General features: G+C 33.7%; 1 protein-coding gene across 4 annotated transcripts in view; it reads right to left on the bottom strand.

Moving 5' to 3' along the window:
* Nucleotides 1-1,063: 1,063 nt before the first annotated feature.
* Nucleotides 1,064-25,137, bottom strand: part of LOC142333723 (uncharacterized) — a 63,670-nt gene continuing 39,596 nt past the window's right edge. For 3 of the 4 annotated variants that reach the window (XM_075381166.1, XM_075381167.1, XM_075381168.1), the window contains 3 exons: nucleotides 24,363-24,452; nucleotides 21,235-21,462; nucleotides 1,064-1,458 (listed from right to left, as the gene is read on the bottom strand). In XM_075381166.1, the coding sequence (XP_075237281.1) occupies nucleotides 1,281-1,458; nucleotides 21,235-21,462; nucleotides 24,363-24,452 (496 nt within the window). In that variant the 3' untranslated portion in view covers nucleotides 1,064-1,280. The remainder of the gene's footprint in view (nucleotides 1,459-21,234; nucleotides 21,463-24,362; nucleotides 24,453-25,137) is intronic. The other variant, XM_075381169.1, reaches the window with a different exon arrangement.

Here is a 25,137-nt window from a genome sequence, read left to right as displayed (position 1 = left end):
AAATTGTGGTAAAAATTCTATTTTTTGTGTTTGACGTACAACAAATTTGCTTAAATGGGTAAAACATGTAAAAAATAAATAATAAAATTTCCCGGGAAAACCTCGAGATACACTCAGCATATATAATTTTTTTTTTCAAAAAAATAAAGTGTTTTGAAACAAAATCCTAATTGGAGACGTTTCAAATTGTTCATGACGCTGTCGGTTAGCTCCAAACACTTTAGAACATCACACGTATAATGAAAAATTTGGCTGATTTCCAGTTTGAATTGGCGTTCTATTGGAAGGATCGGACTTGTTATTTTTTATTCCGCTCAGAATAACCCAAAAATATAAAGGGTCATAGGACCCCAACTCAGAAAATTCAACGAAAAATCTTCATTTATTACATAATTTAGGAACTTTCAAAATTATTTTCAGGAAAATTAGTTTGAAGATTTATCGATGCTTGATGGCGTATCTGAGGACTATTCGATTAGAATAAAAAAAAAAAACAGCCCGATCAGTCCAGAAGAATGCCCACAAGGACTGGAATAAAATTTTGACCACGCATTTTACCTGTTGTAGGAAAGGAACCTGTTGTAGGAATAAACAAGGGTGTTGGGAGCGAGGTGTAAATGGGATAGATTTTCAGCCGATAAAGCCATTAGTTACTTTTTAATACCGTTTTATTATCTATGACAATTGTTAATCCCACCGATTAAAAAATGTTTTATTTTTTAAAGTAAAAAGAAAATTCCGATTGAAATTCAGCTATATGAAATTTTTTTACGAATTAAATCACCTCAAAATTTTGTTTTGTGCGTAAGAATGTGGAAACGTACATTTTTAGCGTATGAAAAATAAAAGCCTGATCGGAATTCGAACCTTGGACCTCCAGATATAAGGCCAGCCGAGATATTACCACTCTGCCATTAAAGATCGCCGAAATAATTAATCAGATATACAAAAATAAAGAAAAATGGTATATGTTAATGCATAAATTTCCACAGATTTGATGGAAGAGTTTTCAACGAGCGAATCGTAAAGTTCAGTACCCGATTTCTCAAAAAATGTTTAGATATACAATACTGAAGAATTAAGATTTATTTCCATGGTGAGTAGTAATAATTTGTTATAAATACTTAAAAAAGTTCTTAATTAATGTTTGTTAGTAACAAATATTTCCTTCACCATAACAATATATTTCATCACCATTAAATAAAAGTAATAAAAAAAAAACACCTCATAATAATCCAAAAGTCCATAAAAGAAACATTATAAACGACGATACAGCTCTGCTATCTTTTACTCAGATCTGTATCGACGTACCCCGGAGGTAAAACCAGTTCCGTATATGTACTTGTCTGTCTAAATCCAAGAGGCGGTGCGGAACCTCTGACGATTGTAACCTGTTGAACAGGTGGATAAGGTGGACTTAACGGACCGGCAACATCTTCCACTTTCAACTCCTCCATACTGTAACAAAAAAAATAAAATTTAAATAATGGTCAAATCTGTCATCTATATCCCTCAACTTTTCCTAAATTGAATAATACTCAAAATTATACCTTAGCTCTCGTATTTTCTTTATTCTCAGGTTGAATAGAAAGATTATTTTAATGCTTAATGCTAAATACTTTTGTCGAATACCATCCTAATGAAATGTACAAAACGTTTTGGTGAGAAATAAATTGATTGGGGTTGGCAAGAAAATAATTTCGTTTTCCACGAATAACCGGTGGCAGCGCGCGTATAGGCACTGTGGTACTGCATCACCCCCTATTTCCACTTGATATTATCGATAACATTTAATATGATAGTCCATTTTTCTTTATAATTGTATAATATATAATCCTTGAGCTTTATATCATCCTCTACTTTATGAAAAAAATACAAATATCTTTGTATGGAACTGTGTGCTTCACAGTTCCAGCGGCGTGGTGTTTGGTTCTTGTATGCATGCGCACATAGAAAGCTACACGCGAGGCTGCGAGGGAAAGAGACCACTGTTGCTCCCGCAGTGTCGATCCGGGCGTGCTAGTGGTAGTTTTTTTGTTTTTTTTTTACTTCACGTGTGTACCTTATTCGTTTCCTTTTCTAGTTTATCCGGTGGAAGGAATATGAAAACGGTTTAGTTGTTTTTTCACAAGCGATCAGAAGATGGTGGAAAGCAAGGGTTCTTTGATCGGCAAATCTGTTCAAAAATACGGGGGAAAGAGAATGTAATTATTTCTGTGTACATAGAAATTTAAATTAAGCACCGTTCGACTATACTGTTTTTATGCGTGTATTTTATAAAGTTATTCTGTAATAATACTAAAAAATAGTATTTTTTAGAGTAGATTGCTACTCTAAAAAATACTATTTTTTATCTTTTATTTTATCTTTTCACCTTGTATTGACAAGGTGAAAAGATAAAATTCTACGATTTGCTGATGATATAGTAATTCAAGCCGAGAGTAAAAAGGATTTAGAAGAAACAATGAACGGCATAGATGAAGTCCTACGCAACAACTATCGCGTGAAAATAAACAAGAAGAAAACAAAAGTAATGAAATGTAGTAGAAATAACAAAGATGGACCACTGAATGTGAAAATAGGAGGAGAAAAGATTATGGAGGTAGAAGAATTTTGTTATTTGGGAAGTAGAATTACTAAAGATGGACGAAGCAGGAGCGATATAAAATGCCGAATAGCACAAGCGAAACGAGCCTTCAGTAAGAAATATAATTTGTTTACATCAAAAATTAATTTAAATGTTAGGAAAAGAGTTTTGAAAGTGTATGTTTGGAGTATCGCTTTATATGGAAATGAAACTTGGACGATCGGAGTATCTGAGAAGAAAAGATTAGAAGCTTTTGAAATGCGGTGCTATAGGAGAATGTTAAAAATCAGATGGGTGGATAAAGTGACAAATGAAGAGGTATTGCGGCAAACAAATGAAGAAAGAAGCATTTGGAGAAATATAGTTAGAGACAGACTTATAGGCCACATACTAAGACATCCTGGAATAGTCGCTTTAATATTGGAAGGACAGGTAGAAGGGAAAAATTGTGTAGGCAGGCCACGTTTGGAATATGTAAAAGAAATTGTAAGGAATGTAGGATGTAGTGGGTATACTGAAATGAAACGACTAGCACTAGATAGGGAATCTTGGAGACCTGCATCAAACCAGTCAAATGACTGAAGACAAAAAAAAAAGTATAATGTACATATAAAAACAAGTTTCTTTGTATTTGTTATTTTTATAAAATACAGTAACGAAGGTATATCGCATTTCTCGTCGCTCACTTGTTTCAGTCGAACGGGATCGGGCTGTGTATATTCGCTCGCTTTCCAATCTTGACTGTCTTTCGTCTTCAGTCTCTGCCGAACGAACAGTTTTGATCATACGTGCTTTTTTGTATTTAAATACAATTTTCTGAAATATTTTGACCCCCAGCTCCACTTAGCGGGTCCATTTTTTGGAAAAATATTTCTTTTCACGTAACTAATATATATATATATATTTAGCCAAATTTTGGACAATAAATACAATTTTTCGATAATCTCGACCCCAGCCCCACCTAGCGGATCTTTTCTTTTGCAAAATTTTTTCTTTTCATGTAACTCGCAGCTTCGCTCGCGTTATATGGTTACTTGCGTTTCCCGTGGTGGTCAATCTTTTTATTTTATATAATTTATTGTATTTCTCCCAATTAAAGAATGTCTTTTAGGCACGATATGATATTTTGAAAAAAGATCACAAAATTTAATAGATTGCATTTAAATATTTGACACGCTTTAAAATAGTAACACATACATGATAAACAAAAGCAAATATTTATTTATGTTTTTAAACAGCTGTAAAAAAAAATTGTAAATGAATGATTCTAGCTGAGAGTAAAAAACCCACCGGGTTGGTCTAGTGGTTAACGCGTCTTCCCAAATCAGCTGATTTGGAAGTCGATAGTTACAGCGTTCAAGTCCTAGTAAAGCCAGATATTTTTACATGGATTTGAATACTAGATCGTGGATACCGGTGTTCTTTGGTGGTTGGGTTTCAATTAACCACACATCTCAGGAATGGTCGAACTGAGAATGTACAAGACTACACTTCATTTACACTCATACATATCATCCTCATTCATCCTCTGAAGAATTATCTAAACGGTAGTTACCGGAGGCTAAACAGGAAAAAGAAGAAGAAGCTGAGAGTAAAAAGGATTTGGAAGAAAACACTGAACGGCATTGATGAAGTCCTACGGAAAAACTACCGCATGAAAATAAACAAAAACAAAACGAAGTAATGAAATGGTAGTAGAAATAACGAACATGAACAACTGAATGTAAAAATAGGAAGTAGAAAGATTACGAAGGTAGAAGAATTTTGTTATTTGGGAAGCAGAATTACCAACGATGGATAAAGCAGGAGCGATATAAAATGCCAAATAGCACAGGCCTTCAGTCAGAAATATAATTTATTTACAATAAAAATTAATTTAAACGTCAGGAAAGAAAAGATTTATGAAATATGTTTGGAGCGTAGCTTTATATGGAAGTAAAACTTGGACGAACGGAGTACCTGAGAATAAAAGATTAGTAGCTTTTAAAATGCGGTGCTATAGGAGAATGTTAATTTCAAAATCAGACGGGTGAATAAAGTGACAAATGAAGTGGTGTTTCGGTAAGTAGATGAAGAAAGAAGAATTTGCAAAAATATAGTTAAAAAAAGACAAGACTAATAGACCACATATTAAAGCATCCTGGAATAGTCGCTTTAATATTAGAGGGACAAGTAGAAAGAAAAAAAATTGTGCAGGCAGGCAACGTTTGGAATATTTAAAACAAATTGTTAGGGATGTAATATATAGGGGTATACCGAAATGAAACGACTAGCACTTGATAGGGAATCTTGATAGAGCTGCATCAAACCAGTCAAATGACTGAAGACATTCTGTACTGACATTTTATTATTTATTCGGTTTTTACCGAATACGGTTTTTTAAGCAAATTGTACCATATTCTAAATCTTCATTTTTTTTTTTTAATTTACAATATGTTTATAATAATTATTTATTAATAATTATTAACCTGTGATTGTAGAAAGATTTTTTAAAATAAACAACGACTGAAAAATAACAGAAGGAAAAAACAAAAAATCCAAATTTTTTTTGAAGTTTCGACTTCTAACTGCAGTAACAAGTTCTCATCGAGAGCTTTTAAACGATATATCTTTAATCTATATATCATAAGTGGGTGGTACTTATTTTCATGGTTCCAGAAAAATTTGACGAAATATTTGGAACTTAGAAGGGATAAGGCACATCGGTTCGGTTCAAATCCGACTTCATCTCCTTTTTTCTTTTAACTTAAATATATTGATTTATTAATAATTATTAACTTTTACAATAAATAATAATTAAAAAATAATAAGTTATTGAAATAAATAACAAAAATATGTATATGTAATTTAATAGGCGTACATGAAATGAGGTGTATATATCAGAGGTGTCTATAGGAAGTCATGATGTCTATATCAGATTTTTTTTCTGTTCGTAATCAAATAATGTAGATCTGAAAGGACTTAATAATTTATTATAATTAAATAATTAGCGGAAAGATACAAATTTAAAAAGGATTTTATAAATTCCAGAGCATTAAAACAACTTCATTTATAACGAATTTATATTTAAAAATTTTAATTATAAATAATTTGAAACACGGCTTTTTACTCAATTTAACGTAGAACATAATGTTTGCCGAGCACAGCTTTTACAAGGAACTCTTTGAATCTCAACAACATTAAAGCATTATACTATGATGAAATATCTCATCCAGCCGTACGTAGAGAAACTCTGTGAACTCTTAACATTAATAAAAACACTTAACAATAAAATTATAAACAAATACGACTGGGAAATTAAAGGATATTTTAACCCGTAAAATAAAGGAAAACTTACACCCCGCTTCGTCAAACATCCTTAGAACATGTGATTTTAAAATTAAAATTTAAATCCCCTCCTTTAACAAAAATCCCCTCCTGGTATGTATAAAATTCTCTTTATATATTTGCATATGTAATACAACCATACACAAGAAAGTGGTTTTAAGGAAATTAATTTTATATAAAACCCATTAAGAGTATAATACATGTTTCGCTAGATATTTGTTTGACTCGGTAGATTTAATTATATATAATATCTAATTATATTCAATATTATAATCAACGATATTATATTATAATTTTTAATATTATATCATATTATTATATTTTAATAAAAATTTAATTAAAAAATTTAGAAATTTCTACATTATTTAAAAAATTATATATTTTTTTTAAAAGCATGTAAAAATCACTAACGTGTCTGCTTTTATATCTGGGAATCGCAGGTTCAAATCCCGGTCAGACATTGAATTTTTCATACGTTCCATTTTCATACTACATATTTTTTCATTACATATTTTCCATATCCATATTCAAACGGGGTCTAGCTTCTGCGGTGAATTACTTCACCACATGTGAAACTAGAAACTAAAATGAAATTTTAGTTTCATTTAGTCAATTACACAGTCTTAAAACTGTGAATTTTTTGTGATGCACGGTGTACACAACAAAACTTTAATTAAGTATAATATTATAATACTTATGGTTCTAACTAAAACGCGCGCGCATAACGTATTTAATTCACGCGGGTATACCACCGATACTAGCGACGACGGTCTCCACTAACTAATGTAATTTCACAACTTCGGCAGACCGGTGTAGCCGCGAGGCTTAACGCAACAACTCGACCGGGATATCGAGTTCAGAGACCCGTTCCAAAAGACACCCGCCTGGTGATGTTCCGGTCGCCACACCTCCCTCCCGTTCATAGCCCTGCTAGGCTTTAACGGGAGTCGTCTATCGCCCTCTGACTTTTTACATCTCATAGTAATAAGCCTGGCCTCGTTGGGATGCCACCGATGTTAAATGCCTCGGTTCCGAGACCCAACCAGATCGAGTTTCCTAGAGTAGAATAGTGACTACCATAGTTAGATCTAAGGCAGCAGAAGAACGAAGAAGGCAAGCCGGAAGAAGGTAGTCAATCCAAGGCAGAACAGCCGTTGCCGGATGGTTCTGGGCGGCCAACCGCAGTGGGCGGGGCTCTCCGGAATCGCTCTCCTTGGGCTATCCCAAGTTGACAATGGGTGATCGCGCAGGGGCTGTGTACATACCGTACGGATTAGGTCCGGCCCCTGCACGACTAGAATGAGAGTTTTTTTTTTAGCGGGTGCGAGCTCCGCATTTGCCATCAAAGCGAGCCTGGCGGTGGCTGGAGAAAGCTTTTTCCTTCCCCTACGGAAAAAAAAATTAAATTCTTTAATATTAATTAAATTTCTTTAATTATTAATAATTGATTAATGATTAATAAAAAATTTCTAAAGATATTTTTAACCTATTTAATTACGAATTTGTTGTATATTAATCCGGGCACTGCATGTTAATTGAGGGGGGTACCCAAAACTAACCTCCTTTTCAAAATTAAAACAAAAAGATAATTTAAATCAGTCCATGTCAGTTATCAGCTTCAACGGCTTGTCATAGGAACGCCCTCCGTAGCTAGGCTCTCCGGGCGGGTGTTCCTGGACGGCGTATCTGGGAATGGGATTATTAGGTGACCAAAATTGATTACCTCTTTATCCAAAGAACTAAAATATATTTTACTGGTTCTTTTTGTCCAGTGTGGATAATTTGTATCGTGGATTTTCGGTTATTGGTAATTTTTCAAGCTACTGCTTCTTCTGGTTAATTTTGGAGATAATAATTTGTATTTCTGATTTCATACTCTTGATATTTTAACGATACTAGAATAAGAATTCCATTAAAAGAAAAACTACACATAATTCAGTCAACGAACTCTGTAATGGACTCTATAAAAATAAATTTAAAATTAATAAAAATTCAATATTAAAAATTAACAGAAAACATGAATTTATAAGGGGAATTAAAACACCAGTATTAATAATAAAAGGAAGTGTTAACAGCTCCTTTTTTTAAATTAAAATGAAAATTAAACGAAATCAGAAAAGGTTGGCCAAAAGAAACAGTTTTCCACTTGTATCATGGTTAATTTGAATAATGAACGATAATCTTTTGGCTATCGTTCATTATTTTATGAAGAAAAACAATCACAAATAAAAAAAAATTTTTCTATATATATAAAAATATTAAGTTCATTTGTGTACGGCTTCAAAAACTCAAAATGTTCTGCACCGATTGAGCTCAAATTTTAGCACGATATATAACCGGTATCAAAGATTGTTTTTATCTATTTTTCGCATCAGTTACATACCCGCGACCGCGAGAAAACAGTTTTTTTAACGGTCAGCTGTGTACCAGTGACCGCGCCATCTGCCGGAAGCGAGTAGAACACTGCCATACTAGCTAACGACAACCGCAGTCACATGTGAAACAATACCTGTTCCCAATTACATTGTTTATTAACAAAAAAAAAAAAAAAGGACCAACTTGCATCTGATTCAGATTATTATACAATCTGAATTAAATATTCACTTTAATCGAGGTACTTTTGTGTGATCGTGTCGTGATTGAGCTGCGCCTTTCACCAGGCTCTGAATTTATTAGAAAACGACCAACAGTGGGATATATGTATTAATGACGCGTGCAACACTGCACATCCAAACCAAATTCGCGCATTATTCGCAATTATATTATTGACCGCTTGCTTCCCTTCATCTTCCACAGAGTTATGGGAAAGATATCGATCGCATATGGCTGAGGATATTTTGCATAGAGTACGCCTAGAAAATACCAATACGACCGTGGAATTTACAGAAGGTATTTACAACGAAGCATTGATAAATATTGAAGACAAGCGCTTAGGTATTGCAAATAAAGTTCTTAGTCGATCGGGAATGGCAGCACCCACCCGAGCTGCGATCGCTTCATTTGATGTGGATTTACGCCGTGAACAGAGTTACAACATTGGTAATCTTCAGTCATATGTCCGATCAAACATTCCCAAATTAACGCGTGAACAGAAAGGCATTTACGATCGCATAATGCAAATGATAAATGACGGAGTTGGGGGGACCTTCTTCTTGGATGCGCCAGGAGGAACTGGGAAAACATTCCTCATTAGATTGATTCTAGCAACGGTTCGATCAAAAAATGACAATTATCCTGTTGCGGAATATTAATCAGCCAAAACTCTGCAACGGCACGCGGCTTGTAGTTAAGAAATTGATGAATAACGTAGTGGAAGCAACGATTTTAACGGAGCCTTTCAAAGGTGGAAGATGTCCTCATTCCTCGAATACCCATGATCCCGACCGATACACCATTTTAATTTAAAAGATTGCAATTCCCAATTCGATTGGCATTTGCAATCACAATCGATAAAGCTCAAGGTCAATCTTTAGAATTGTGTAGTTTAGATTTAGATGCGGATTGCTTCTCACATGGGCAACTGTACGTTGCGTGTTCCGGAGTCGGCAAACCAGACAGCCTTTATATCTACGCAGACAGTGGAAAAACAAAAAATATTGTACATCCACAAGTATTGCAAAATTAAACTTCTATGAAACGTATGCTTTGTTTTGTGTTTCTCATTTCTCATCCATGCAACCACAATGTGCCACAGCGAAGCGTGGCGGGTAGAACTAGTATTATATATTTCGCATATACATCGATAAATAATAATATAACAAGTATACACCTGACGACCACCACGAGAGACATCGGGATTTTCCGCTAGTGATCGGTACATTCCGGTGCCCGTTATTTGAGCACAATATCACTTATTCTTGTAAGGAATGACATCACTTGGTTTACTAGTATTTTATGTGCATAGTTAAGGCGGACGGACATACATACACAGACAGACAGACACATAGAAATTCCCTTTAATAGTGTAGGATATCGAGACGAATAAATATCTTTGAATAATAAATACGGGTAAAATTGAGAATTATCTGTCCTGTTCGTTTTATTGGGAAAATAAATGACTGATTAACGGCGAGAAGTGAGAACGAATAATGGTTAAATTGAAAAGTCCACAAGATATTTAAATACAGAATAATTTAAATAATGGAAATACCACACGAAATCCAATTAACGAAATGAATTACAAATTTCCAAATTGAATTAAAATAATTGAAGCGTCAAATGAATGACAAAATAAAATTATATTAATAGAAACATTCAAAACAGGAAATCAATGGAATTCAAATCGAAGTAGAATAAATTTAATCAGACCTAGATTTTCCAACTCATTACTTTTAAATTTACTTCAATAAGATTAAAATATATGTAAATCTAAACAGATATAATTCTCAGATATTAATTCAAGAATCAAACAAACCATATCGCTTTACTCTGTAACGAACACTACCGCAAAATATTAAGTTATATTAATCAAAATTGTTAATAAAATATTTGTACGACATGTCTTTGAGAAACAATAATAGATCTTCGTACGAAAGTAAAAACCGTTTCATTGTAAAAAAATCTATTCTGAAAAATTTATAAATATTTTATATTTCTCTTAAACATACCTTATACTACTACTTATCTATTTAATCGCCACATGAATTAAGATATTTATCGTAGCGATACACCAGTTTCAATATACCCTCGCCGTATTCTTCTGCCACCAGTCCATTTAGCCACCGATTAACAGCATTTTTAAGTTCAACGTCACCCGCGAATAGCTTACCGCTCAAAAATTCTTTCAATTTCCCAAACAAATGGTAATCAGAAGGAGCTAAGTCCGGACTGTATAAGTGATCGTAATTTTCCATCCAAATGCTCTCAGTAAATCACGTGTCGGACCCGCAACGTGTGGACGTTCATTATCGTTCAACTGTCCACGTCACCGACTTTGAATCGCCGTACAGTTTCGCAGTAGACTTCTGCATTTATACTCGTTTTACGTGGCATGGAATCAATCCGCAGTTTGCCAAATCGATCCCAAAAGACTATGGTCATCAGTTTGCGTTCAAATGGCTGTGGCAAATGTCTGTCTGTTTGGTGATTGAGGATGACGTCATTCACTTGATATCCGTTTTCTCTCTGGCGTATAATACGAAATCTACGTTTCATCGCCGGTAATTATAGTTATGTGGTGTAAGTGAGAACGTGTAGGATCCGCAGCCATGCACACATCGGTTCGAATCCCACTTAATGTACATATTTTTTTTTGTTTTTTTTTCCTAATTTAAATATATTGATTTATTAATAATTATTAACATCTGTAAAAATTTTTGAATTTAAATGAAAAGTACATAACATTTTATTTCACTAATCTTTCCTTTTTAACCTCCGGTAATTACCGTTCAGATAATACTTCAGAGGATGATATGTATGAGTGTAAAAAATATTGAAGTGTAATGTATTATATGTATTGTAAAAAAAAATATAATAGGGTAAAAATCCAGTTTTGTTTTCGATATGTGTGTCCGCTATAGACAAAAAAAAACTACTGGACCGATTTACGCGCGGGGAAAAAGAGAGAAAGAGAAAAAACGAAAAAGGTAAAAGAAAAGACGGGAAAAAAAGAAAAAAGGGTAAAAGGAAAAAGGAAATGAAAAAGGTAAAAAGGACGAAAGAGGACAAGGAGGGAAGAGGAATGGAAAGGGAAATAATGGAAAGAAAATGGGGGAGGGTATGGGAATGGGTGGAAAGAGTGAGTGGGGAACGGGAAGAGAATGTGGTAAAAATGAAAATGGAAAAACGAAAAGGGAGAATAGGTAAAAGGGAAAAAGCGAAAGGTTAAATTTTGTGAAGTTCCGTAATGTTCATTTTGTTGATATTTTATCACACTTTCAATTTTTCTCATTTAATCTATATATATATATATATATATATATATATATATATATACACACACACAAGGTGTGTGAGAAAAGTAATGAGACTGACTTTTTACTTACCAAAGTTTTTATTTTTTTCAAACAACAATATTATATGTGTGTCCGCTATAGACTAAAAAAACTACTGGACCGATTTACACGCGGGGAAAAAAGAGAGAAAGGGAAAAAACGAAAAAGGTAAAAGAAAAGAAGGGAAAAAAAGGAAAAAGGGTAAAAGGAAAAAGGAAATGAAAGAGGTAAAAAGGACGAAAGAGGACAAGGAGGGAAGAGGAAGGGAAAGGGAAATAATGGAAAGAAAATGGGGGAGGGTATGGGAATGGGTGGAAAGAGTTAGTGGGGGAACGGGGAGAGAATGTGGTAAAAATGAAAATGGAAAAACGAAAAGGGAGAATAGGTAAAAGGGAAAAAGCGAAAGGTTAAATTTTGTAAAGTTCCGTAATGTTCATTTTCTTGATATTTTATCACACTTTCAATTTTTCTCATTTAATCTATATATATATACACAAGGTGTGTGAGAAAACTAATGAGACTGACTTTTTACTTACCAAAGTTTTTATTTTTTTCAAACAACAATATTATCCCCTTCAAAGCAGTTCCCTTGGGCAGCTATATACAGGCGGAGTCGTTGTTCCCACTCCTGGTAGCAGCGCTGGAAGGCTTCAACTGGTCGATCACAGTCTTTTGAATGTTCTCCATAGTTCCAAAATGACGTATTTTTTAAGACATGTTCAATTTCGGGAAAAGGAAAAAATCACAAGAACTCAAATCAGGTGAATAGGAGGGTTGAAGAACCGTAGGAATGAGTTTTGAGGACAAAAATTCCCTGATGGAAATGGCCGTGTGACACGGGGCATTGTCGTTATGAAGCATCCACTTGTGTGCAATGTCTGGTTTCACGCGAATCACTCTTTTCCTGAGCCTTTCAAGGACGCCTTTGTAAAAACACTTGGTTGACAGTTTATCCTGGAGGAATAAATTCTTTATGCACGATATCCCTACTGTCAAAAAAGAAAAAACAGCACGGTTTTGATCTTTGATGTGCTCATTCGACATTTTTTCGGTCGAGAAAATGACGGAGTGTGCATCGATTTGCCGCTTTGTTTCAGGATCGTACTCAAATATCTAGAATTCATCACCTAATTGAAGAATTCTTGGTCATTCTCAATCCTCTCAAGAAGATCAACGGATACGTTTCTTCGATTGTCCTTATGTTCCGTTGTGAGGTTTTTCGGCACCGATTTCGCAAAAAACCTTTCGCATATCCAAATCGTCTGTAAAAATTTGATGTACGGTGAAAGTGTTTAAATTAACTGACGGTCTGATCTCACAAGAACCCTCACACGCTCAACGTTTTCGTCAGATTTTGAAGTTGAAGGTCTCCCTTCAGGTAGATCTTCAACTTGTTCTCGGCCTTCCAAAAGTTTTTGTCAGCGGAATACTTGTTCTATTGGTAAGCCATGTTCCCCGTAGGCCTGTTTCAACTTTTCAAAGATCAAACTCCCCAAGTTTAACACAAAACTTGAATTTAGAGCACAACGTTGCTCTAAATTCCGATGCTCCATTTTCGTAACTCGCAATAAAAACACAACTGATGGCGCTGTCAAAAATAATGTACTGGCTGAACGGAGTTGAAACTCAAACTGAGCATGTGAAAGGGATGAACAAACCGGTCTAACATAGACCAGTAAACACAGCGTTGCCAGATCGCTCGCAGTATTACCAACATCATTACTTTTCTCACACACCTCGTGTGTGTGTATATATATATATATATATACTTCAAATCTGAATTTAAGAGAGCATTAAAAGATTTAAATGGCAGAAAGGCTTCTGGAATAGACGGAATACCTGTAGAATTACTGCGCAGTGCAGTTGAGGAAGCGATTTATAGATTATACAAACTGGTGTGTAATATTTACGAAAAAGGGGAATTTCTGTCAGACTTCAAAAAAAGTGTTATAGTCATGATACCAAAGAAAGCAGGGGCTGATAAATGTAAAGAATACAGAACAATTAGTTTAACTACTCACGCATCAAAAATCTTAACTAGAATTCTGTTCAGAAGAACTGAGAAGAGAGTGGAAGAAGTGTTAGGAGTAGACCAATTTGGTTTCAGGAAAAGTATAGGTACAAGAGAAGCAATTTTAGGCCTGAGATTAATAGTAGAAGGAAGATTAAAGAAAAACAAACCAACATACTTGGCGTTTATAGACCTAGAAATGGCATTCGATAACGTAGACTGGAATAAAATGTTCAGCATTTTAAAAAAGTTAGGGTTCAAATACAGACATAGAAGAACAATTGCTAACATGTACAGGAACCAAACAGCAACAGTAATAATTGATGAACATAAGAAAGAAGCCGTAATAAGAAAGGGAGTCCGACAAGGATGTTCCCTATCTCCGTTACTTTTTAATCTTTACATGGAACTAGCAGTTAATGAAGTTAAAGAACAATTTAGATTCGGAGTAACAGTACAAGGTGAAAAGATAAAGATGTTACGATTTGCTGATGATATAGTAATTCTAGCCGAGAGTAAAAAGGATTTAGAAGAAACAATGAACGGCATAGATGAAGTCCTACGCAAGAACTACCGCATGAAAATAAACAAGAAGAAAACAAAAGTAATGAGGTGTAGTAGAAATAACAAAGATGGACCACTGAATGTGAAAATAGGAGGAGAAAAGATTATGGAGGTAGAAAAATTGTGTTATTTGGGAAGTAAAATTACTAAAGATGGATGAAGCAGGAGCGATATAAAATGCCGAATAGCGCAGGCTAAACGAGCCTTCAGTAAGAAATATAATTTGTTTACATCAAAAATGAATTTAAATGTCAGGAAAAGATTTTTGAAAGTGTATGTTTGGAGTGTCGCTTTATATGGAAGTGAAACTTGGACGATCGGAGTATCTGAGAAGAAAAGATTAGAAGCTTTTGAAATGTGGTGCTATAGGAGAATGTTAAAAATCAGATGGGTGGATAAAGTGACAAATGAAGAGGTATTGCGGCAAATAGATGAAGAAAGTAGCATTTGGAAAAATATAGTTAAAAGAAGAGACAGACTTATAGGCCACATACTAAGGCATCCTGGAATAGTCGCTTTAATATTGGAAGGACAGGTAGAAAGGAAAAATTGTGTAGGCAGGCCACGTTTGGAATATGTAAAACAAATTGTTAGGGATGTAGGATGTAGAGGGTATACCGAAATGAAACGGCTGATATTAGATAGGAAATCTTGGAAAGATGCATGAAATATGTCAAATGAGTGAAAAAAAAATTTTAGATGTGTATGTAATTTAGTAGGCGTACAAAGAACTGCTATTCATATCAGTTTTTTTTTTTAATTATACAAAGTTTAATCTTCAATCACCTATTTCAATTAGTGTTTAGTTTTTTTATATTATGGTGTTTTTTTTTATATTAGTTTTATTTTAAACATTAATTTTTAATAATTTATGTTTTTCATAGTATGATAAGCGTTCTTGTCACTTCAATATGTGAACAGTCTAGGTCAAGTCATTTACAATACAAGTATGGGTATTATAGCATTCGTTAAAAGTTGAATTCTTGAACCTATCTAGAATCTGTATTTATGCTTAATAATAAATATTTATATCTTTGTCTTTAATTAAATTTTTAAAATTTTTGTGTTGACCTTTTACTTTAAAGTTTTTCATTGTTCAATTTACTTATACAGTATTACAGTATTGTTAACTTAATAATTAATACTTTTATTATTAAAGTTATTTATTACTATGTAGAAAAATATGTTTATAAAATGTCTTAACTTTATAATATTTCTTACTAAGTACTAGCAAAGTTTGTACAAATATTATTTAGTATTATATTTTATTTAATATTATCACATACTGGAAGACCCGGCAATGCTTTGCTATTGCTAGATTAGAGTATTTTTTTTTTTGTCTTCAGTCATTTGACTAGTTTGATGCAGCTCTCCAAGATTCCTTATCTAGTTGCTAGTCGTTTCATTTCAGTATACCCTCTACATCCTACATCCCTAACAATTTATTTTACATATTCCGAACTTGGCCTGCCTACACAATTTTTTCCTTCTACCTGTCCTTCCAATATTAAAGCGACTATTCCAGGATGCCTTAGTATGTGGCCTATAAGTCTGTCTCTTCTTTTAACTAGTAAGAGGTATTTGCCGCAATACCTCTTCATTTGTCACTTTATCCACCCATATGGGTGGATAAGTGGGTGACTCACTTTTTTATTACGGCTTCTCTGTTATGTTCTTCAATTATTACTTTTGGTTCCTGTAAATTTTAGCAATTGTTCTTCTATCCCTGTACTTGAAACCTAATATTTTTAAATTGCTGAACATTTTATTCCAGTCTACGCCATAGCAAATGCCTTTTCTAGGTCTATAAATGCCACGTTTGTTGGTTTGTTTTTCTTTAATCTTCCTTCTACTATTAATCTGAGGCCTAAAATTGCTTCCCTTGTCTCTATACTTTTTCTGAAACCAAATTGGTCTTCTCCTAACACTTCTTCCACTCTCCTCTCAATTCTTCTGTATAGAATTCTAGTTCAGATTTTTGATGCATGACTAGTTAAACTAATTGTTCTGTATTCTTCACATTTATCTGCCCCTGCTTTCTTTGGTATCATTACTATAAAACTTTTTTTGAAGTCTGACGGAACTTCCCCTTTTTCATAAATATTACACACCAGTTTGTATAATCTATAAATCGCTTCCTCACCTGCACTGAGCAGTAATTCTACAGGTATTCCGTCTATTCCAGGAGCCTTTCTGCCATTAAAATCTTTTAATGCTCTCTTAAATTCAGATCTCAGTATTGTTTCTCCCCTTTCATCCTCTTCGACTTTCTCTTCTTCCTCTGTAACACCAATTTCTAATTCATTTGCTCATTATAACTTCAATATATTCCACCCACTTATCGACTTTGCCTTTGATAATATAAATCAGTGTACCATCTTTGTTTAACACATTATTAGATTTTAATGTATGTACCACAAAATTTTCCTTAACTTTCCTGTATGCTCCGTTTATTTTACACATTTTCATTTCTCTTTCCACTTTGAACACTTTTCTTTAATCCTATTAAATCTTGTTCTGATTGCTTGTTCTGTATGCTTCACATTTGTCTACCTTTTTAAATGATAAGTACATAAAATTTTATTTCACTAATAACTTATGATTTTTCTTTTTTTTTTTTTATTGTTATTATTGAATTATTCTTTATTGAAAAATATTTTTTATAATTACAAGTTAATAATTATTAATAAATCAATATATTTAAATTAGAAAAAAAGAAAAAAACGGAAATGAAGCGAATTCGATCCGATGTGTCTTCCCCTTGTAAGATCTAACTATTTCCTTAATTAAAATTTTATTCGGTTATAACTGTGGAACCAATGAAAATAAGTACGACTTATGATGTATCGTTGAAAAACTCTCAATGAGGGCTGATTACGGCAGATAAAAACAACTCCAAAAACCAAATTTTTTGGATTTTGAGCTTTTTTGGTCATTTTTTGTAAATTCGATTGCAATCAAAAGGGAGGGAGGTGCACAAGTAGATGTTACAACAGTCCTAAATTTAAAATTTCAATATCCTACGGCCGCAGAATTGGACAGCATGGCGAAGTCAACTAACTACGTATACAGTTTTAAACATAATCTAACCTAAAACTGAAATGAAAATTGAAATAAATTGTAAAAACAAGCGTGAAAACATTATATTTCAGTTCATGTAGATTCGTAATAAAGAATACTTTTATAAAATACCTCGAATTTTGTTAGACAACGTTTTTTTTCATCCATTTGATGACTCGCAGGACTCGAATATGTCACTTTTTTCTCAAATAGGTGGCTTTACGAATCTGGCCGCTAGGTAGCAGTACCTGATAGTACTAGATAGCGTATAAAAACTTGATAATGTATTTAAAATAATAAAGTTTAAAAGAAAATATACTACAGTTTTTTTAAATAGTAAATGAAACTACTGCAGATGAAACAATTCTGTTAATTCCAATCACTTCATTTAAAAAAAATAATAAAAGTATTAGTTTACAAGAGTATCAATTAATAAAAGATATAAAACACGGACAGTAGCAAATTATTGAAAATGTAACAACAAAGATTTGTTACATGAAACAGAAATGAATTCTTTAGGTAAAACTTTTATTCTAAAATTAGAACTTTATAACTAATCGATGGAGAAATAAAAAAAGTTCATCTAATAATAATAATATAAAAAGCGTGTCTACGGATACAATAAAAAACGAGGGTTTACTTACAAAGTAATGTTAAATATTACATCACACTACTTCGATTCGTAAAAGTCATTATACTAGTTTTATTAAAAAAGGAAAAATATCTTATGAAGTGAATGATATGACTATCAACAAAAAAAAAATTGGCCGTGAAATTCAATTTGTTTGTTCTAAAGGCAATAAATTTTAATAATAAATCCATAAAATAACAATCAGTAATTCATAAAAAAAAAAATAATAATAAACTAACAAACCGCAAAATATCCAAAAAAAATAAAATAAAATTATAAACCGTACGATAAGAGTCTCGCAAATAAAATGAAACCCACCTGGTTGGTCTAGTGGTGAACGTGTCTTCCCAAATCGGCTGATTTGGAAATCGAGAATTCCAGCGTTCAATTCCTAGTAAAGTCAGTTATTTTTACACGGATTTGAATATTAGATCGTGGATACCGGTGTTCTTTGGTGGTTGGGTTTCAATTAACCACACATCTCAGGAACGGTCGAACTGAGACAGTACAAGATTACACTTCATTTACACTCATACATATCATCCTCTGAAGTATTATCTGAAAGGTAATTACCGGAGGCTAAAGAGGAAAAAAGAAGAAGATGGCGCGACTTAAGAGTAGTGTTTGAGGGGCAGGGTGTGGAGAGAGCCAACGATATAATCGACGCTCAGAAATAGCGACGAATGGGAATGTGTCACGAGTACGATCACATCAATGATAGAAGGGAAGGCCGATGAGGCGATGACAGTCTGAGGGAATATGGAGTTCGATGACGGGTGATCAAGGAGGAGGTAAGCTTCTAGGTGTGGCCGGCGGGGGCTCCTCAGAGTTCTCGTTCGTCGATCGCCCCCTGGGAACACCTTCTGGTCATCTAGATTCGGATAGCACAGTGCCCGGGTGATACCGGCTGTCTACATATCATATGGTTTAGATCCGACCCCTGCATGGTAAGAGGGGAGATTTTTTAGCGGGTAAGAACCTCGCATTGCCGTCAGTACGGGCCTGACGGCGGCAGGCAGAGCTTTTTCCTCCCGCTACGGAAAACAAAAAAAAAGTAAACAACTTTTTCAAAACGTTTTTTGCTAAATTTCACGCCCACCCCTATAAATGGTTTTAATTTTGAATAGTTATAGAAGGCAGTATAAGGGGTGATTTTAGTTGCATTTTTTTTTTTTTATAATGTTTTGAATTATTATTATTATTATTGCGGCTGACCGCAATTGTATGCCCTTGAATTTTCGGAAGACCAAACATTTGACTTTGTCTCGTAAGACGTCGAGCTCTGTTTTCAGCTATAGGATTGGTACGCACGTTATTGTCGCTGAGACATTGGTTGAGGACCTCGGGGTTTTATTTGACGCGAAGTTGTATTTTCACGAATATGTTGCTCGGATTGTCAGTAAAGCACGCCGGGACCTTGGTCTTGTCCTTTGGATTTGTGGACGGTTTAGCAATATTTCCACTTGTAACCTGCTGTACAAGTCTTTGGTGAGGAGTCGCTTGGAGTACTCGACCGTGGTGTGGAATAGTACACGACGTTTTGCCTCTGATCTGGTTGAGGGTGTTCAGGATAGGTTCTTGAACTGGATGCGTTTTAAGTTTGGAGATTGTTTTGTCGGTGCTAATAGAGAGGATATGTTGAGGCAATTAGGCCTTTCCAGGTTATCTGATAGAAGAATGTACTTTGACTTGGTTTTCTTTTATAAAGCTCTGCACAACAGACTTCCGGCGCGTTATCATGTTGTCTTGCGGAACCAGGCCAGGTCAGTGAGGTCTTTTAGGCAGTTTGTGACGCCGGTTGGTTCCACCGTGTCTCCGATTGAGCGGTGTACCAGTGTTTCAGTGGAGTTCCAGGATAAGCTAAGCTTTTGGGAAGATGAGGTAACCTTCATTAAAAATTTGAGAGGGTTACGTGGCGATGGATCATTGTCCTTGGTGTGATGCTCACTTTCATGATTTTAAAATTATTGTTGTTTTTTTTTAAGGATTATTGCTTATAACTTGTTTTATTTGGAATGTATTAGTAATGTTGTCTTTTTGTTTTTGGATGTTTTCATCTATGTGTTTTATTAACACTCCGTAGCTACCGTTTTTAAAGTTCTAATTATTTTTTGTATTCGACTGCATAATTGTTATTATTATTATTATTATTGTGTTTGGAATATTATATTTTTAATTTATATGTGGGTGTTCTTTTGTGACTTTATGTGATATTGTGTGGCATACAAAGGTTTTGTAACTGTTCTGTTGCACAATTATAAAATAAATAAATTAATTAATTAATTATGCTTTTACGGCCTAAATGGGACCACTTAAGTCAATTTTAGTTGGATCTTTTCTGAGAAAAGCGTGTTATTTTACTCTTCCGAGCTGCCAAGTATTCCTTCATCAGTTCAGATCTTGCTTTCTTTTCTTCATCCGTAAACACCATCTTCGTTGTATTTTGTCGTTTGTCTGTCTTTTGTTTAAATCGAATAATTTTTTGAATATAAATAAACAACTTATAAAAAAGAAATTTTACTAAATTCCACCCTCGTTACTAAAAAAAGTAATAAATTTGAAAGTTGTAGAAGGCAGTACAGTTGGTGATTTTCATCGCAGTATTTTTCTATTAGCATCTCGTTGGATCCACAAATTTGTTCCCTATCGAAGTGGGGTCTTAACAAAACCACCTCTCCCCTTATGCACCACACATCCCACTTAGCTACTGTTGTAGTCGACTATTATGTTGTGACGTCACAGGTGAACGGTGGAATTAAATAAACGAATAATATCTGAAGTGTAAAAAAAGTATTTAAAGTGGCCGCTAGTACTGCTACACGCGCGCGAATGAAATACGATATTCGCGCCCGATTTAGTAACAATCATTAAATTAAATAAATAAAAATTATAAATATTTTAAATTAAGTTATGTATATATATGTGTGTAAGCCGTGCATCGGAAAAATCCGCGTGACAAGAGCGTCATAAAATTATGTTGTCAGCTTTTTACTAATTGTAGCAATTTTTAAAATCTGTTCAAAATATTAATTCAAGGAATATCATTTTACTAAAACCTTAACCACGCAATTTAATTAATTAAATATTTGGAATATGTATAAAATATCATTTAAATACGTACTCATGCGAAATGAAAGCCGTATGATGATTTTGATTATGCTTTTTGTTATATAACAAATGAGGCTGTATAATTCCTTCTGGTCCACAAACGGCGACTGTCGGTGCTGAACCCGCCGATCTTGACGTATTTCTAATTCTGATTAGACGATGCCTTTTACGTTTGCACGAACCGGCTAGGTAAGATATAAATGACGTCACTATTAGTAGACAAACCAGTACCATTGCGAACCTAAAATTAAAAGAAAAAAGTTACAATTTTGAAAAAATAAGCATTTTTTAAAAATTCATTATAAAAAAAAATATCCGGTAAAAAGTTGAAAAACATTCCCAGCGAAAAGTGTAATATTTTACTATTCAAATTACGATATAGTTCGACATCAGTAGTTTAAGGGAAAGACTCCTACCGCACTGCTGTCGGAAGCCAACCCCGAGAGATAAATATGGTTGACTACCTGCCAATTAAGGCTCCAAGCGCTTTAATATGGTGGACAGGTACTTGCTGGCATTCAGCGAGCTAGGCGTGGCAGCGAATTGCTGTCTAAACAAAGTAAATTTTAATTTACGGATGTCATATATATATTTTTAGTAGTTGACGGGGTACGCCTACTCATTTTAGTAAATATATGACAAATGATCGGTTGGGACACGTAAGCCGGTGGTGTATGGCACCGCGCTTAGTCCGCTCAGGCATTTTATATCGGTCCGCTGTTAGGTAAGCTCTGGGAGCTTTTTAGGAAACTGGTCGCTAAACTGTTCCGAGGTTCAGTAGCCGTTTGTGGCACAGACATTGGATCTTATACTTTAGGGCGACCGAACGGTCAAGCAAACCAATCTAGTTGGGCACCACCCCTTTTCATTGCAATCGACTGGATCAAAAATATCCAAAAATCCAAATACCGAAAAAAATTTGGATTTTAGATTTTTTCTTACAGTAATAAGCTCTCGTTGAGAGCTTTTCAACGATATGTCTGTCATAAGTGGTACTTATTTTCATTGGTTCCAGGATTATAGCCGAATAAAATTTTAATTAATGAAACATTTGGAACTTAGAAAGGTAAGGCACATGGTTGGAATCAGACTTTATCTCCTTTTTTTTTAATTTAAATATATTGATTTATCTGATTGTAAAAAAAAAGTTTACCAAGAAATAATAACAGTACAAAAAAATTATATATAAAAAAAAATCTGAAATTATTAGTGAAATAGAATTTTATGTACTTTCCATTTTAAAAAAATCTGTCGTGGGCACCACATGACTTCCTTCTACGCCTAATTAATTACATATACACATTTTTTGAAAATGAAAGGATATAAAATTTTACTTTATTAATAACTTCTGATATTTTTTCATATGTTTTTTTTTTTTTATTATTATTATTCAATTATTATTTATTGTACAATTTTTTTTACAATCAGAGGTTAACAATTATTAATAAATCAAAATATTTAAATTAAAAAAAAGGAGATAAAGTCTGATTCGAACCGTTGTGCCTTCCCCTTGTAAGATCCAAATATTCCATTAATTAAAATTAAATTTGGTTATAACTCTGGAACCAATGAAAATAAGTACCACTTATGATTTTTTTTTGTCTTCAGTCATTTGACTGGTTTGATGCAGCTCTCCAAGATTCCCTATCTAGTGCTAGTCGTTTCATTTCATACCCTCTACATCCTACATCCCTAACAATTTGTTTTACATATTCCAAACGTGGCCTGCCTACACAATTTTTCCTTCTACCTGTCCGTCCAATATTAAAGCGACTATTCCAATATTAAAGCCTTAGTATGTGGCCTATAAATCTGTCTTTTCTTTTAACTATATTTTTCCAAATGCTTCTTTCTTCATCTATTTGCCGCAATACCTCTTCATTTGTCACTTTATCCACCCATCTGATTTTTAACATTCTCCTATAGCACCGCATTTCAAAAGATTCTAATCTTTTCTTCTCAGATACTCCGATCGTCCAAGTATCACTTCCATATAAAGCAACACTCCAAACATACACTTTCAAAAATCTTTTCCTGACATTTAAATTAATTTTTGATGTAAACAAATTATATTACTTACTGAAGGCTCGTTTAGCTTGTGCTATTCGGCATTTTATATCGCTCCTGCTTCGTCCATCTTTAGTAATTCTACTTCCCAAATAACAAAATTCTTCTACCTCCATAATCTTTTCTCCTCCTATTTTCACATTCAGTGGTCCATCTTTGTTATTAATTCTACTACATTTCATTACTTTCATTTTGTTCTTGTTTATTTTCACGCGATAGTTCTTGCGTAGGACTTCATCTATGCCGTTCATTGTTTCTTCTAAATCCTTTTTACTCTCGTCTAGAATTACTATATCATCAGCAAATCGTAGCATCTTTATCTTTTCACCTTGTACTGTTACTCCGAATCTAAATTGTTCTTTAACATCATTAACTGCTAGTTCCATGTAAAGACTAAAAAGTAACGGAGATAGGGAACATCCTTGTCGGAACCACTTATGATATATGGTTGAAAATCTCTCAATGACAGCTTATTACTGCAGTTAAGAAAAAGTCCAAAATCCTAATTTTTTTTGGATTTTGGGCTTTTTTTAGACACTTTTGGTCCAGACGATTGTTGCAATCGAAAGAGAATGTGCATAACTAGATGTTACCAGTCCTAAATCAAAAATTTCAATATCAGAAGTTAAGTGAAATAAAATATTATTTTATTTTCATTTCAATTAAAAATATTTAGTGGTTAAAGTTGTGTATTTTTACACGATTACTATAAATAAATCAGTTTTTAAAATTTGATTCTTCTTTTACACCCCAAAGAGCAGAGCGAAGCGAAGAAGCCTGGTTGAAAAGTTAGTTATATATCTAATCCATTTGGACGAATTCGGTTACGTTTGCCTGATGAAAGTTGGATATTTCTATTTGTTCTTGAGTATCTTTCTTTGTTCTAGAACGACAAACTCAATTATATTTTTCGTTGCAAAAAAAACAACCTTTATTTAAAAAAACCATCCTGAAAATTCCCAAAATCATTCTAAGATTTATTCTATTTTTTTTTTAACCAGATATAAAATGAATTTAACATTATTTTATTATATCAAATAAAAAATAATAATAGCAAAACAATAAATATCTTACCAAAAATACCAATTATCCCATAATTCCCTTTTTTGTCGGTTAACAAAACAACACTGGCCGATACAACAAACAGTACTTGCAGTTTGACAGCTGTAAATACAAAAATAGGAAAACAATAATATATTAATTACGCCAATAATAGTTTTTAATAATACATTTCTTAGAGAAATTCTGTTTTTTATAGGGATATTATACAGATTGATTTTTTAGTCCTGTTACCCAATTTTAAATGTAATTTAGGAAAGGGAAATTTAGATGGAATAAAAAATATATTTGTAACTTACAAAAGAGATTTAATAAAAAGCTATTACTTACATAATTGTTAAAGAATATGCTCAAAATGCCCACCCCTTGTGGTTATACATGCACGGACTCTTTTCAGCATATTAGCAGAAACCATTTTAAGAGTTGCATTGGAAATATTCGTCTGTAACATTGACTTTAAGTTCACCAATAGTGTGAGGATTGTTTTTGAAGGCGTCGAACTTAATACAGCTCCCGAAAAAGTAGTCAGGAGATATGAGGTCTGGAGACCTCGGACGCCATAAGTCCTTTGTTTATTATTCCTTCATCAAAGAACTCTTGCAGAAAATCCAAGGTTTCTCGAGACGTGTGGCATGTAGTGCCGTCTTGTTGAAACCGGCAATACCGTTCTTGAGGTTCCAGGAAGGACACAAATTGGTGCAAAATATTCCTGTATACTTCACCATTTACTGTCTATTCGAAGAATACGGGTCCGACTATACGATGATGAGATATCGCACAGCACACACCA

The sequence above is a fragment of the Lycorma delicatula genome, chromosome 13 (assembly GCF_047948215.1).
Source record: "Lycorma delicatula isolate Av1 chromosome 13, ASM4794821v1, whole genome shotgun sequence".
NCBI lineage: Eukaryota > Metazoa > Arthropoda > Insecta > Hemiptera > Fulgoridae > Lycorma > Lycorma delicatula.
This window is presented reverse-complemented; position numbering and strand designations above follow the sequence as displayed.